The sequence below is a fragment of the Delphinapterus leucas genome, chromosome 18 (assembly GCF_059928025.1).
Source record: "Delphinapterus leucas isolate spDelLeu-1000000601 "Yukka" chromosome 18, BTC_Dleu_Yukka2, whole genome shotgun sequence".
Lineage (NCBI taxonomy): Eukaryota > Metazoa > Chordata > Mammalia > Artiodactyla > Monodontidae > Delphinapterus > Delphinapterus leucas.
In genome coordinates this window covers 1657982-1672911 of record NC_143146.1, presented here as the reverse complement: position 1 = coordinate 1672911, position 14930 = coordinate 1657982, and the positions used below count along the sequence as shown (strand labels likewise).

At 51.0% G+C, this 14930-nt stretch overlaps 1 protein-coding gene across 1 annotated transcript; it reads left to right on the top strand.

Annotated features, from left to right (window-relative positions):
- Positions 1-7147: 7147 nt before the first annotated feature.
- On the top strand, positions 7148-13158 carry SPACA7 (sperm acrosome associated 7). Its single transcript, XM_089899806.1, has 3 exons — positions 7148-7282; positions 9824-9886; positions 13031-13158. Exons 1-3 carry the CDS (start codon positions 7195-7197, stop codon positions 13156-13158), a joined length of 279 nt encoding a protein of 92 aa, XP_089755932.1. The 5' UTR covers positions 7148-7194.
- The last annotated feature ends 1772 nt before the right edge of the window (positions 13159-14930 follow it).

The window sequence follows — 14930 nt, the reverse complement described above, 5'->3', positions numbered from 1 at the left end:
CCATACGAGAAAGCCTGCTCTCCAGCCTAAGGACCGGGAGACCAGTCGGCCTCCCAAGACCCACAGTGCTTCCACAGTAATGGCTCCACCCCAGCCAAATAGCACAGAGGAAATTCAGGCCCTGTCCCCAGCCTTCCAGCAGAAGTTCAGGGGCGAGTCAACACCTGCACCATCGTGGGGCTGAAAAGAGGCAGCCAGGCCATGTTTGGGGTCGCGGTGGAGCAGGCTGTGTGGGGAACATGGGCTTCCACCCCAGCTGACAATAACACGGTGCACCAGTGCGGGGTCAGGAGCCTGCCTGCTTGAGGACAGGTTTAAATGAGATCCAGAGTGAGTCTTATAACACACACACCACCCACGTTTCCATCAAAGAGCATCCGCCACGCCGAGAACCAGGAAAATGTCCTATGGAACAAGGAAAGAAGCTCAGTAGGTGCCAACACTGAAATAACAGATGGTAGGATTATCTGATGAGGACGTGAAAGCAGTGATGGTAAGGATGCTTCAGCAAGCATTTACAAACACACTTGAAACAAATGACGAAATAGAAAGTCTCAACAAAGACATGAAGCTTTCAGCAAATAAACAGAAAATACAAAGCAGAACCATCTAGACATTTCAGAACTCACAACTATTGTATATGAAACAGTATCAGGTACAAATATTGTATCTGACCCACAAGGTTGGCTCAACGGCAAAGTGGGAAAAACAGAAAAAAATCAGTGAGAAAAGGTAAAACAATAGACATTCCTCGGTGTCATTGACCATCTTAGAAAGCTGATGAAGAAAGAGTCACACAACCATATCAATTCAGGCAGAAAAAAATATTTAACAATTCTCCTCAAATTGATGTACAGGTTTCACGCAAAATCCCAGCAAAATATTTTGCAGATATAGACAAGATTTATGGAAAGGCAAAGGAACTAGAATAGCTAAAACAATTTTGAAAAAGAAAACTAAAGTGGAATCACTCTACCTGTTTTCCAGACTTTTTATGTAGCTTCAATAATCAGGGCAGTGTGGTATTGGTTGGGGCATAAACACATAGATCAATAATACAAAAGAAACAGAATAGAGAACCCGGAAAGAGCCCCACACAATGACGGCCAACTGATTCTCTAAAAAAAGGCAAAAGCAATTCAGTGGAAGAAGAATAGCCATTTCAAAAAATGGTGCTAGAGCAATTTTAAATCTCAAGGCAAAATAATGAACCTTGAACAAAACCCACAACTTATCAAAAAGTAACTCAAAGTCGATCATAAATTTAAACGTAAAATTATAAAATTTTTAGAAGACAGGAGAGAAGCTTCAGGACCTAAGGCTTGGTGAAGAGTTCTCAGACGTGAAACCAAAAGCACAATCCATAAAAGGAAAAAAGCAATACATTGGGCTTAGCACAATTAAAAACAGCTGTCGTTCTACAGAAGACTTTGTAAAGAACATTAAAAGACAAACTATGGACTGAGAGAAATTTTTTGCAGACCAAGTGTCTAACAAAGCACTCATAGTTAAGAATGCATAAAGAGCTCTCAAGATGTAAAGGTGAAAACCCCCAAACAATCCAGTTGGAAAATGGGCAAAAGATGTTGTCTGCAGGATAATGGTTCCCCAAAGATACCCATATTCTCAGGCCTGTAATCTCTAGAACCTGAGAATATCTGGAGTTTTATGGCGAAGGATAACTAAGATTGCAGATGGAGTTAAGACGCTAGTAAACTGAATTTGAGGACGGAGATTATCCTGGGTCATCCACATGGGCTGTGTTAGGGTTCACCAGGAAGCAGAGCGGATGTAGTAGGGGATGTAGGTATATATATAGGTGTAGGTGGTGTAGGTATATATATAGGTGTAGGTGGTGTAGGTATATATATAGGTGTAGGTGGTGTAGGTATATATATAGGTGGACGTGGTGTAGGTATATATATAGGTGTAGGTGGTGTAGGTATATATATAGGTGTAGGCGGTGTAGGTATATATATATAGGTGTAGGCGGTGTAGGTATATATATATAGGTGTAGGCGGTGTAGGTATATATATATAGGTGGAGGTGGTGTAGGTATATATATAGGTGTAGGTGGTGTAGGTATATATATATAGGTGTAGGTGGTGTAGGTATATATATAGGTGGAGGTGGTGTAGGTATATATACAGGTGTAGGTGGTGTAGGTATATATATATAGGTGTAGGTGGTGTAGGTATATATATATAGGTGTAGGTGGTGTAGGTATATATATAGGTGTAGGTGGTGTACGTATATATATATAGGTGTAGGTGGTATAGGTATATATATAGGTGTAGGTGGTGTAGGTATATATATAGGTGTAGGTGGTGTAGGTATATATATAGGTGGAGGTGGTGTAGGTATATATATAGGTGGAGGTGGTGTAGGTATATATATAGGTGGAGGTGGTGTAGGTATATATATAGGTGGAGGTGGTGTAGGTATATATATAGGTGGAGGTGGTGTAGGTATATATATAGGTGTAGGTGGTGTAGGTATATATATAGGTGTAGGTGGTGTAGGTATATATATAGGTGTAGGTGGTGTAGGTATATATATAGGTGGAGGTGGTGTAGGTATATATATAGGTGTAGGTGGTGTAGGTATATATATAGGTGGAGGTGGTGTTTGTATATATATAGGTGGAGGTGGTGTAGGTATATATATATAGGTGTAGGTGGTATAGGTATATATATATAGGTGTAGGTGGTGTAGGTATATATACAGGTGTAGGTGGTGTAGGTATATATATATAGGTGTAGGTGGTGTAGGTATATATATAGATGTAGGTGGTGTAGGTATATATATATAGGTGTAGGTGGTGTAGGTATATATATAGGTGTAGGTGGTGTAGGTATATATATAGGTGGAGGTGGTGTAGGTATATATACAGGTGTAGGTGGTGTAGGTATATATATATAGGTGTAGGTGGTGTAGGTATATATATAGGTGGAGGTGGTGTAGGTATATATATAGGTGTAGGTGGTGTAGGTATATATATAGGTGGAGGTGGTGTAGGTATATATATAGGTGGAGGTGGTGTAGGTATATATATAGGTGTAGGTGGTGTAGGTATATATATAGGTGTAGGTGGTATAGGTATATATATATAGGTGTAGGTGGTGTAGGTATATATATAGGTGGAGGTGGTGTAGGTATATATATATAGGTGGAGGTGGTGTAGGTATATATATAGGTGGAGGTGGTGTAGGTATATATATAGGTGTAGGTGGTATAGGTATATATATATAGGTGTAGGTGGTGTAGGTATATATATAGGTGTAGGTGGTGTAGGTATATATATAGGTGGAGGTGGTGTAGGTATATATATAGGTGTAGGTGGTGTAGGTATATATACAGGTGTAGGTGGTGTAGGTATATATATAGGTGTAGGTGGTGTAGGTATATATATATAGGTGTAGGTGGTGTAGGTATATATATAGGTGTAGGTGGTGTAGGTATATATATAGGTGTAGGTGGTGTAGGTATATATATATAGGTGGAGGTGGTGTAGGTATATATATAGGTGGAGGTGGTGTAGGTATATATATAGGTGGAGGTGGTGTAGGTATATATATAGGTGGAGGTGGTGTAGGTATATATATAGGTGGAGGTGGTGTAGGTATATATATATAGGTGTAGGTGGTATAGGTATATATATATAGGTGTAGGTGGTGTAGGTATATATACAGGTGTAGGTGGTGTAGGTATATATATATAGGTGTAGGTGGTGTAGGTATATATATATAGATGTAGGTGGTGTAGGTATATATATATAGGTGTAGGTGGTGTAGGTATATATATAGGTGTAGGTGGTGTAGGTATATATATAGGTGGAGGTGGTGTAGGTATATATACAGGTGTAGGTGGTGTAGGTATATATATATAGGTGTAGGTGGTGTAGGTATATATATAGGTGGAGGTGGTGTAGGTATATATATAGGTGTAGGTGGTGTAGGTATATATATAGGTGGAGGTGGTGTAGGTATATATATAGGTGTAGGTGGTGTAGGTATATATACAGGTGTAGGTGGTGTAGGTATATATACAGGTGTAGGTGGTGTAGGTATATATACAGGTGTAGGTGGTGTAGGTATATATACAGGTGTAGGTGGTGTAGGTATATATATAGGTGTAGGTGGTGTAGGTATATATATATAGGTGTAGGTGGTGTAGGTATATATATAGGTGTAGGTGGTGTAGGTATATATATAGGTGTAGGTGGTGTAGGTATATATATATAGGTGGAGGTGGTGTAGGTATATATATAGGTGTAGGTGGTGTAGGTATATATATAGGTGTAGGTGGTGTAGGTATATATATAGGTGGAGGTGGTGTAGGTATATATACAGGTGTAGGTGGTGTAGGTATATATACAGGTGTAGGTGGTGTAGGTATATATATAGGTGTAGGTGGTGTAGGTATATATATAGGTGTAGGTGGTGTAGGTATATATATAGGTGGAGGCGGTGTAGGTATATATATATAGGTGTAGGTGGTGTAGGTATATATATATAGGTGGAGGCGGTGTAGGTATATATATAGGTGGAGGCGGTGTAGGTATATATATAGGTGTAGGTGGTGTAGGTATATATATAGGTGTAGGTGGTGTAGGTATATATATAGGTGGAGGTGGTGTAGGTATATATATAGGTGTAGGTGGTGTAGGTATATATATAGGTGGAGGTGGTGTAGGTATATATATAGGTGTAGGTGGTGTAGGTATATATACAGGTGTAGGTGGTGTAGGTATATATATAGAGAGATTTATTTTAAGGAATTGGCTCACACAATCGTGGTGACTGGCAGAGCCCAAATCAGCAGGGCAGGCGGGCGGGCTGGGATCCCAGGGAACAGGTGGTCCTACCATCTGCTGGCACAAGGTCCTCTTGCCCAGGGGACTCCAGTCTTTTCTTTCTATCCAGGCTTTCAACTGATTGGATGAGGCCCACCCACAATCTGCTTTACTCAAAGCCCACCAATTTTTTTTTTATTTCCTTTGATAACTAACATTTACTGAGTACTTAATACATGCCATGGACTCTTCCATGCACTTTATATTATTTATATTTTTTCCCTCCCAATTTGAAAACCAACACAACATAAAATTTACCATTGTAACAATTTTTAAGGGTATGGTTCAGTGATATTAAGGGCATTCATACTGTTGTTCAATCGTCACCCCCATCTATCCCCATAAATCTTTTTTAGAAAAAAAAAAGACATTTATTCAAAGAACAGAATATACTTAGAATTGTTTGCTTCTAAAAAGCCCATTTCCCCCAAGCTTTAACTTTATGATTTCATATTAAGCAATGAAGTTATTTTACACAATCTAGTTACACAATTTTACAGAGATAGTCCCATAACTCTTTTTATCTTGTGCAACATAAAGTCTATACATTCTGCCTTCACTCTGCTCCTTGCACCTACCCATCTACTTTCTATCTCTGTGATTTTGACAACTCTAAGGATCTCATATAAGTGCAGTCAGACAGTATTTGTCTTATCATGACTGCAAAGCCCACCAATTTAAACCTAAATCTCACTCAAGACACCCTCACAGAAACACAGCCAGGATAGGATTCAGTACATGTAGGTACTGTGGCCCAGCCAGAGCGGCCACTGTAATCACAGGGGTCTATAGATGTCGCAGCAGAGAGTCAGAGAAAGGACAGGCTTTGAAGATGGAGGAGAAGAGCCACAGTCCAAGAATGTGGTGGCTCCTGGGAGTGGGAAGAGGCAAGGAAACAAATTCCACAAGCCACAAGGCACTGCTGACACCACGGTTTTAGGCCAGGGACGCCCAGCTGGGGCTTCTGGTCTCCAGAACCAGTAAGATTATAACTTTATATTGTTTGAAGTGAGCGTGTAGGACACACCTGCCCAGGGTGGGTCTCTCTGGCTTTGCTGTCCACACCCTTACAGGGAAACGTCCAGAGCTTCATTCGTGAGAGCCCAGCTCTCTCTGCTTGGTCTAAATTGGAAGTGGAGACAAAAATTAGGAAAACTGTCAGTTACTGATCAGATCCCGGCAGGGGCTGTTGTTTACCTACCTGGATCTACCTGGACGGTTACTGTGGATGGCACTCTTTGCTCCTGGATGGTCACCACGGACACTGGTTTCCCTTCCCGGGCTGGTCACTGCAGACTGTGGGTCAAAGTTCTACATCCCTTCATGGTGCTGTTTTCCATTTGAGGCTGCTGGTCAAAGGACCACACTTGAATGGAAAGTGTCCGGACCACTGGTCTGTGTGTCATCAGACCATTAATTAACTCAAATGGGACACGGAACCCAACATGCTACCTGCAAATGTAAGCTGTGCTTAAATTCAACATGTCCATGGACACTGCAAACGTTTACAGTCTCCTCCGTGGCTATCCCTCAAGGTAGACTGCTTTCCACTACATCTACCCAAAGAAAATCCTTAAAGCACCTCCATTGGCTCCCCATAACAGCAATAAAAACATAAAAAAGCCAAAAGAACCCTGGTGGGCCTGCCACCTTTGGGTCCTCCCCGGGTTTAGGGGGCACCGTTGCTGTGCATCCAGGACCACCCCCCTGTGGTTGGAGGACTGTCCACCTGGGACCCAGCCCTGCCCTGGGGTGGACCAGCTACCCCATTCTGAGCCCCAGACATAGGAATCGGTCCGGGATTGGGATATGGGATGCGATATGGCCCAGGCAAGCCAACCAAAATCCTGTGGGATTTTCTCACTGGTGTGAATGGAGCAAGAATCTCTGAGGGGTGGAGCTGGGAGGTGGTGCGGGGGGACAAGCGGCCTTGTTCCTGCTGAGATGGAGGGGTGACTGGGGATGGTGGGGAGACAGGCATCAGCCCCGGCCCCCCTGCTGGCTCCAGCACCTGCTCTGTAACTCAGTGAGCTCCCAGCCTTTTCCCAACGCGCCACTTTTCCCCGAAGCTGGCTTTGTTGGGTTCTGCCAGGTCTCAGGGTCTGCAGGACTGAGGGAGGACGGGAACGGGCAACAGAAGTAAGGAGAGGGGATCCCCGTCCCCCAAGGCCCCAGGGGTCTCCCGCATCTTCCTGTCTCTTCCACCCACACAGGCAGGACGCTGTTCGCTTCCTGCCGTGATGTCATACACCCTGGACATTCCACAGTGTCCTGGAGACCACGCGGGAGAATCTGAGGGGACCTCAGGAGAGCGTCCTCCTTCCGCAGCTGGAGGAACATGGTGGCTAATACAGGAGTGGCCGTCTTCGTCCTGCTGCTTTACTGCAGGCAGGGAGCTGAGTTCCGGCTGATAAACGTGACCACGGGTACAGTCACGGGGCGTTGCTGTGGGCGGGAGAAAACGGGTGCCTCCCCGGGCTGAGTCAGGTGGGCCATGGCCTTCTCCTAGGGGTCCCTCCCCTTCATGCCTCCCCAGATTTACCGTTTATTGCCGGGGGAATGGAGCAAGTTGAAGTGTTGTTCTATATTTGAAGCTTTGTTCAGATCCAATACTCCATGGGAGAGTAGCATACATTATATATTTTAACTTTTAATCATGGAAAATTTCTAGCTCACCCAAAAGTGGGGGAATCGTGGAAACTCCATCACCCGGTTTCAATCGTATACGTTTTGCCATCTTGTTTTACACACACACACACACACACACACACACACACTTTAGTTGTTACTGGAGCATTTCAGCATCGTCCAAGATGTCTTATGATTTTATGCAAACGCCTTCTTACTAAGATAAAGGCATTTTTCTCTTACATACCTACAGTGGCATTGAAACACTAGCAAAATTAACAAAACTCCCGTGCAGGGCTAGTACTGGCCCACACTCAAGCCTCCCCCCAGGTCTCAGAATGTCCTTTACAGGCGGCTGGTTCGAATCCCACCCAAGCAGGCCCCACCTGCCTCCGGCTGTTGTGTCCTAACCTCTGAGTTGAGGAAGGGGACAGTGGACGCGCCCCCCTTGCTGGGATGTGACTCGCTGGCCGAGGAGGCCGAAGGTGCAGACAGGGGCGGGGCCCCCCGACCCCCTCTTCCTGGCAGGAGGCTGCAAGCCCAGGCCGCCTGCTCCCCCCCTCCCCTTCCTGCCCCCCTCAGAGGTCACCAAGGGCGAGCTCGAGGAAAGGGGTCCCAACAGACCCCCGGCCCAGCTCCCAGGCCGGACGAGCAGGCCCTGGAGAGTCAGCACAGGGCCTATGCGGCTCCCCTGAGAGCAGGACGTGGCCCAGGCTGGACCCAGAGTTACCAGGGGGGCGGCCCAGCCCAGCCTGGGTCTGGAGGTCACCCTGCCTGACCTCGTCACGAAGAAGCTACTGCTTCCAGCTGCTTTCCTGCAAGAAACTTTGAGTTTTGAGGCGCCTACCAAGGATGGCATCCTCTGGGTGCTGGGGTGTCGAAGGGTCTGCGACAGGTGGGGACGTGCGGTCACCCCACACCGCTGGGTTCCCCCGGCTGCCCGTTCCTTTCACGACTGTCGGTCCCCTGGTGCCCGCGGGAGCTGCTCCCACACAGGCTTGACCCAAGCGCTCCTGACGCAGCCCCAAGTCGGTCCGTCTCCTCGTGCAGACAGAGACGTCCGCAGGTGACCGTCAAGGGCTTCCCAGCTCGGTTATCCTAACGCGGGCACAGGGCGGGTGGAAAACTGAGAATGTCAGGGGGAGGAGGCGTCAACAGGCACAACACGGCGAGGCGGCTGCACTTGACAGCGCACTCCGCAAACGGGTCGAGACCACAGAAGTAAATATTCTTCTGCATGCGCTCACTGGCTGGCTGGCACAATGGCTCCACTATAATTGGGGACAGACACAAAATGAGAATATTTTTAACAAAGTGCTTGCACGAGCAGCTGTACCCGTTCGTAATGACTCGTTAGTGTCGCAGCCAAAGAGGACTGTACTTTTGTTTGCTGCGTTTACGGAGGTCAGCACACTGGGAAGCCATTGTCATCACAGCGCGGTCCTCTTTATGCCGGTTTCCTGTGTTGTTCGAAGCCGAGGGCGCGCAGATGAGCCGATCGGTATGCAGATCGCCCATCATTAAAACTGTTGGAAATTCAGCGTCGTCCCTGCTTTAGTGCTGGAACTTGAGCGCCTGCAGGCGCCACCTGAACGCTCTGTGCGCCCCGAGGGGACGGGGGCCCTGCCCGGCCGGCCCCTGGGGGCGGCTGTCTGCTCTCTGCTCTCCCCAGGGGCTGGAGGAAGGGGCTGACCCTGACCTTGAATAGAGGACCTGGAGCCGGACACCCAGCCCTAAGAAAAGGGGGAGGAGCCCTGGGCGGTGCTGCCGGGGGGCCGGCACTCAGAGTCCCCGCCCACTGCCCGGCCCGCGAGGCTGCTTCAGGTCGGCCAGGCCGGGGAGGCCGGCGGCCAGGAGCCCAGGGGCCCCACGGAGGACTGCTGCCGGCAGTCAGCTCCCCCAGGGGACTCGGAATGGCTCGCTTACGGAAGAGGAGCCGGCGGGGCCAGTGCCTCTCCCCCCCGCCCAGAGAGGCACAGGGCAGGTGGCCGTGACGGTGTCCCTTCTGCACGTCACATCCTCAGCCCGCCGGTCATACGGGAGCCGCGTGGGTTTTTACGGAAGGACGTGCGGGTCCCTCTTCACCCGCCCGGCGCTCCTTCCTCCCCCGAGGGGCGGCGCCAGTGAGCGCGGCCCGGGAGCGCGGGTGTCACCTCCAGCGCCCGGCGCGCCACCCGTCCTCACCCCTCCCTCCCGGCGGGCCCCGAGTCCCAGGAGCCCCGTGCAGGGCCCCTCCCCCTCGAGCAGGTGGTCGGCCCCGCAAAAGCCAGTCGGCCGACGGACAAGTCGGTGCAAATTCAGGGAACGTTGTTAAACTATTGGGTTTTTTTCCCCCCCAGTTTCAGGCACTGAACAGCCAGCAAATTTAAGAAATCTGGATGACGATATGGACACAGTATTTAGTAAGGAGGCTCCTCTTATCACACATCTGGTCCATGCCTGGAGGGGCTGGGTGACCGTCGGGGGGTGTGTCCCAGATAAGCTGGGGCAGCCGCGCAAGGTGGAGCCAGGTGACTTGGTTTGAGGCTAGGATCACGTTCCCACGGCCCGCGCAGGCCTGAGCTGCGGCGGAGTGAGACCCCCTTCAGGATGCTGCCGGTTAGGACGCGCAGCTCTGGGGCCGCCGGTGGTCAGCTGAGCTCTCGGGGAGAATCCGGCTCCACCAGGTCAGGGAGTGGCTGGGACGAGGACTCACACTTGCCTGGCGGGTCTGACAGTTACCGTAGTGGAGAATTAGAGTCCGACACCAGCACCCGCTCCGTCCGGGCAGCCCACCACCCAGAGCCCCAGACAACCTTTGGGAAAAGGTCAGAAACAATGGAGTCACTGGGATTTCTGACGATTTTCTGGGCTCAGCAAGCTAACCCTGCAGGGGAACTGCAGCCCCTGCCCTGCCCTTACATCCCAGGTAGAAAGTGGAGAGCCTTAGAAGTGAAAAATCCTTGTGTCTGGAAATAAGCCAAGGGGACCCACATGAGAACAGCAGGGGTGCTGGTTCAGAGCTCGCTGTGCAGCGTCAGCCACCGTCACTGGCGTGTGGCAGACTCAGGCAGATGGGGTGGGGAGAGCTCATGGTGGGAAAGGGGGTTCAGGGGTGTCCTGGGGGAGGTGCTGGGGGGACAGCTCAGGGGTGTCCTGGGGGAGGGGCTGGGGGACAGCTCAGGGGTGTCCTGGGGAGGTGCTGGGGGACAGCTCAGGGGTGTCCTGGGGGAGGGGCTGGGGGACAGCTCAGGGGTGTCCTGGGGGAGGTGCTGACCAGAAGCGACTCCGTGTGATGGGTTAGGGGAGCACGTCTGACTCGCGTCCTGAGTTGGAAGCAGGGAGGAGCACGGGAAGCCATCAGTCACTGATGAGGCCCGGCCGGCCGTCAGGGGGGCGCCAATCCCTGAGGGTGGGTGTTTGGCCTCCAGCGTCAGCTTCCTGCGATGTCTGGGTGGCCAGCTAGGTGCCCTGCAGGGCGCTCACGCAGCAGCCAGAGTGTTTTCTGTGTTATGTAGGTCATCGTCCGTTTGCACGTTCAATATCTCATTTCTCAAAAAGGAAAATTTTAAGTAGAAAAGGACAAGGTTTAAAACCACAGAGCTTTCTCACCTTGCACACCTGGTCGGCTCATGTCTACCTGAGGGCTCTTCCAGCTACGATTATACGCACAACACACAGAGGTGTGGAAGTTTCCGGCAGCTTTTGGTCTTGGTTTGCCCACCTTTGGGGCGTCCCCAGCCCCCAGCCCTGAGGGTGACTTCGGCCCCTCTCACCCGAGGTTGTCCCTGCCCGCCGGCAGGGAGTGTGTCCTGCTGCAGCTGGGCTGTCACCACCCGCTCCGGGGACCTCTCAGGATGTCTGTGGGTCATGGCGCGGGGGGTCCCCGGAGGCCACCCCAGCGTCCTGCACGTCACACTGACCGCAGGAGGCCTCGCTTCTCTGCGCTGGTCGGCCGAGCCCTGTCCCCTGCCTGGCCGCTGCGCCAGCCCCGGGTAGGGGCCCTGTGACAGCCGAAGGTCTGTGCACACTTCATCCTGCCCTCACACACGGCTGGATGCCTCGCGACAGAGACCAGGGACCAGGGCTGGGCCGTCCCTGACCCTCCAGCACCTGGACCGTGTCTGGTACACAGTAGGTGCTCAGTAAATGCTTGTGGTTCCCTTGAGTGTCCACTCTTCCCCGTGACCCCCAGTCTAGCCTGACGCCATGATGTTTTTGGGACTTAGCGGTGGTCCTTCTGCACAGTAGCTCCCAGCAAAGGGGCCAAGGCCAGCTCGAGGTGGGGGAGGTGCTGCAGAGCAGCTGCAGCGGCCGTGCGAGCAGAGCCCGGGGGCGGGGGGATGGGGGGTGGGGAACCCCGCCCCGCGGGGTCCTGTCCTGTGTCCCCAGCAGCCCCACCAGGAGGCCGCGCCCCTGAGGTCGCCCTGGCCGGCCCTCCAGCTTGTGCCCCGGAGTCCCGAGGCGTCCACAGCTCCAGACGTCAGGGCCACCACCAGGTCGTCAGAAAGAAGCAGGGCTGCAGGTCCAGACGCTCCGCACATCCTGTACCCCCCACACAGGCTGCAGGGGTCTCAGAGCGCCCCTGGGTGCACACAGCCAGGCCCTGGCCAGGCTCAGGCTCTCTGGGGAGGGAGTCACAGAACTGGGAGAGCCTGGCCTCGTGTGTGGGGCGAAGTCTCTGCTTCCTCTGGTGCTTGCGGGCTTCTCCCCTTTCCGTGTGTCTCCACGTGAGCTGGAACCGGGGCACCAGCCGACAGCTTCAACTTGGCTGGGACTGAGGGGCTCTCGGGACTTGGGACTTTCATGCTGAACCAGGAAAATCAGGGCTCGAGTCAATACAAACCCAGCGCGTGGATGGCCGGTCACATGACCACTGGGCTCACAGCTGGGGCTCAGCGCTGCCGTGTATTCATTTAGCCTCAACCCCACCTCAGTCTATGTTAAGTGCTCCCTACATGCCCTGCTTCATTTGAACCTCGTAAAAATCCCGATGAGATAAGCACAGACCCCATTTTACAGACGTGAAAACCCAAGGTTCAAGAGAAACATGTGTAAGAGCACAGTCAGTGAGAGCAGAACCAGAGTGTGGTCCGGGGCTGCCCGACACACAGTCCAGGACGCCTCTGTTAGAAGCTCCCTGGCAGAGGTCAGAGGATGTACAGGAAGGAAACCCTGCCGCATCAGGTAGAAATCAGGGAAGATGCTCGTGCCTGCCTGCCGGGGGACAGCTAGAGGGAGGAGTCTCAGAGAGGGGACAGACGGCAGCAGGGGCGGGAAGGAGATTTACGACGACGCCCGGGCCGGGTTTCCAGCATCGTATCTCCGGGGGCATGTTTCTTGTCCAGGGTACCTGGATGATCTCAGGTTTTCAGAAGTTATTTAGGGAGGCAGTGGTCTCCCCACCGAGACAAGGTTCTTTAGAAACCAGGTCCATCTCCACGGAGCTCCTTGAGTCCCTGTGTCCAGTCCAGCATTCGCCGCCTGCCTTAGGTCTGCGAAGAGCAGAAGGATGTAGGTAGGGCCTTGCATTGCTGGTTTAACTGTCCTTGTGTGCTTTTTCCAAGATGAAATTCTGGTCCAAGAGATGTTGGAGCCAAATAAATCATCATTTCTTGAAACACAAAGACTCCCACCAACATCAACAAAGACTCCGACAAAGAGAAAAAGCAAGTACACATTTCTTAAAGCCTAATTACATGTGTTCCTAGAGGACTGTGGTACATATGCACAATCCCATCACAGTCGCATTCCTTGAGGCCAGCTACTTCTGGGGCAAAAGCTGATGGAGATGTGGATGAAACAGTCGTCCCAAACCTCTGCTGTGATCTTCCCTAGACTGGGGAGGTCACACCTAGACAGGCAGAGACAAGTTCCTTTCTCCCGGCTGGTGTCTGGGTGCAAGAAGGGCCTCTGCTTGGGATGCAGGTGGGGTTTAGCCACTGCGGGAACCCGGGGCGCACGGAAATAGGAGCTTTCGGCCACCCAGCACGTTTGATGCTCACCTAAACCTCTGAGAGCAGGGCAGTGACTACGACCCCATCCGTCAGGGGATAAAAGTAAGGTCTGGAAGAGGACTGGCCCGAGGCCCCAGAGCTAGTGAACAAAACAATGTGCTTTCCCAAAGCACAGCTTCATGCGGTCCAAATGCATACAGATAAGTCAAATAGCACCCTGAGACCCAAGACGGAGCATCTGACCCTCGCTCAGGAGAGAGCAGCACGGCAGAAATCTACACACAGCGCGTGAAAACGCATTCAGCAGCAGGGACGTTCAGCATTTCCTTGAAATTTTACATCCAGATGGAAGTTCCAACAGCCTATGGAACATCTACCAAACAGCTGGGCTCAAGGAGGTCAGATGAAGCCTGACTGTTTACATACTAGGTTGCCAGAGCACGTTTTCAGTAGAAGTTGAAAACTGTGTTAGCATCCCAAGCTAAAGTACAGTATGGATGAAAACGTTCGCGGGAGTGTACATTTATGTTTTCCCTCATTCTTTTCCACGCTTTTCATCAAAGATGCCGGCCTTGATGAGAGCTATCAAGTTGGTGGTCCTGAGGGTTACCGTGAGCTCTCAGATATTTCATCATTATCTCTGGACCCTGAGGACGAAATTCTCAATAACGGTAAATGCAGCCTGGCAGGTCCCAGCCCGAGCTCAGATGAGGTGGGAGGACAGGAGGATGTAGGCAGAGACGCCTCCTTCGTGGGGGATGAACAGCGTGGTTGGAGGGTTGGAGAGCGATGCTGCTTCCGCCACCGTGACACCTCCCTGGTCAGGCAGATTTCCCGCCTCCTGGGGACGGAGAAGACAAGAGGTGACTCAAAGACACATTCCTGGGCCCATCGAACGTCTCTGCAGGTGGCGCCCAGGAATCTGCATTTCAGCCCATTCCCCAAACAGTCTTTCCAGTGAGCCGGCAGGCGTCTGGTGTTTGGAAGATTGAGCAGGAATAGGGTTGCAATTACAGTTAATATTTCTAATGCCTCTGGGTGCGTCCCACACATTGACCTGTGCAAATTGCCCAATGGCCAGTGTGGCTGCCAGGTAAATTCAGTGGAATAGCATTGCTTCCAGTCTCTCTCGGCAGACAGAGCTGGAAAACATATGAAGACGCACAAACACACATGCAGATGTAGACTGAGACACATGCACACACACACACACAGATGCACACATGCACGCAGACACACACAGACACCTCTGTGCTGACTTCTCAGCCTCCCTCCCTGCTCTCTTTGTTTCTCTGTATAAACCCATGAGTTCACACTGGCACCTCTGGTTCCACTCCAGTATCAATTTCAGGGGCTCTTCTCGAAGCTCCTTCTCGGTACCACTTTGTTAGGAACGTGGCTCCCACTTTCCACACAGATTTAACTGCGTAGTCCTGGAGTTCAGAATTGCTATCCCCACCCCTGAGAAAATCCAGTCACCCCACAAGAGAACAATATTTTTCATCGGTCC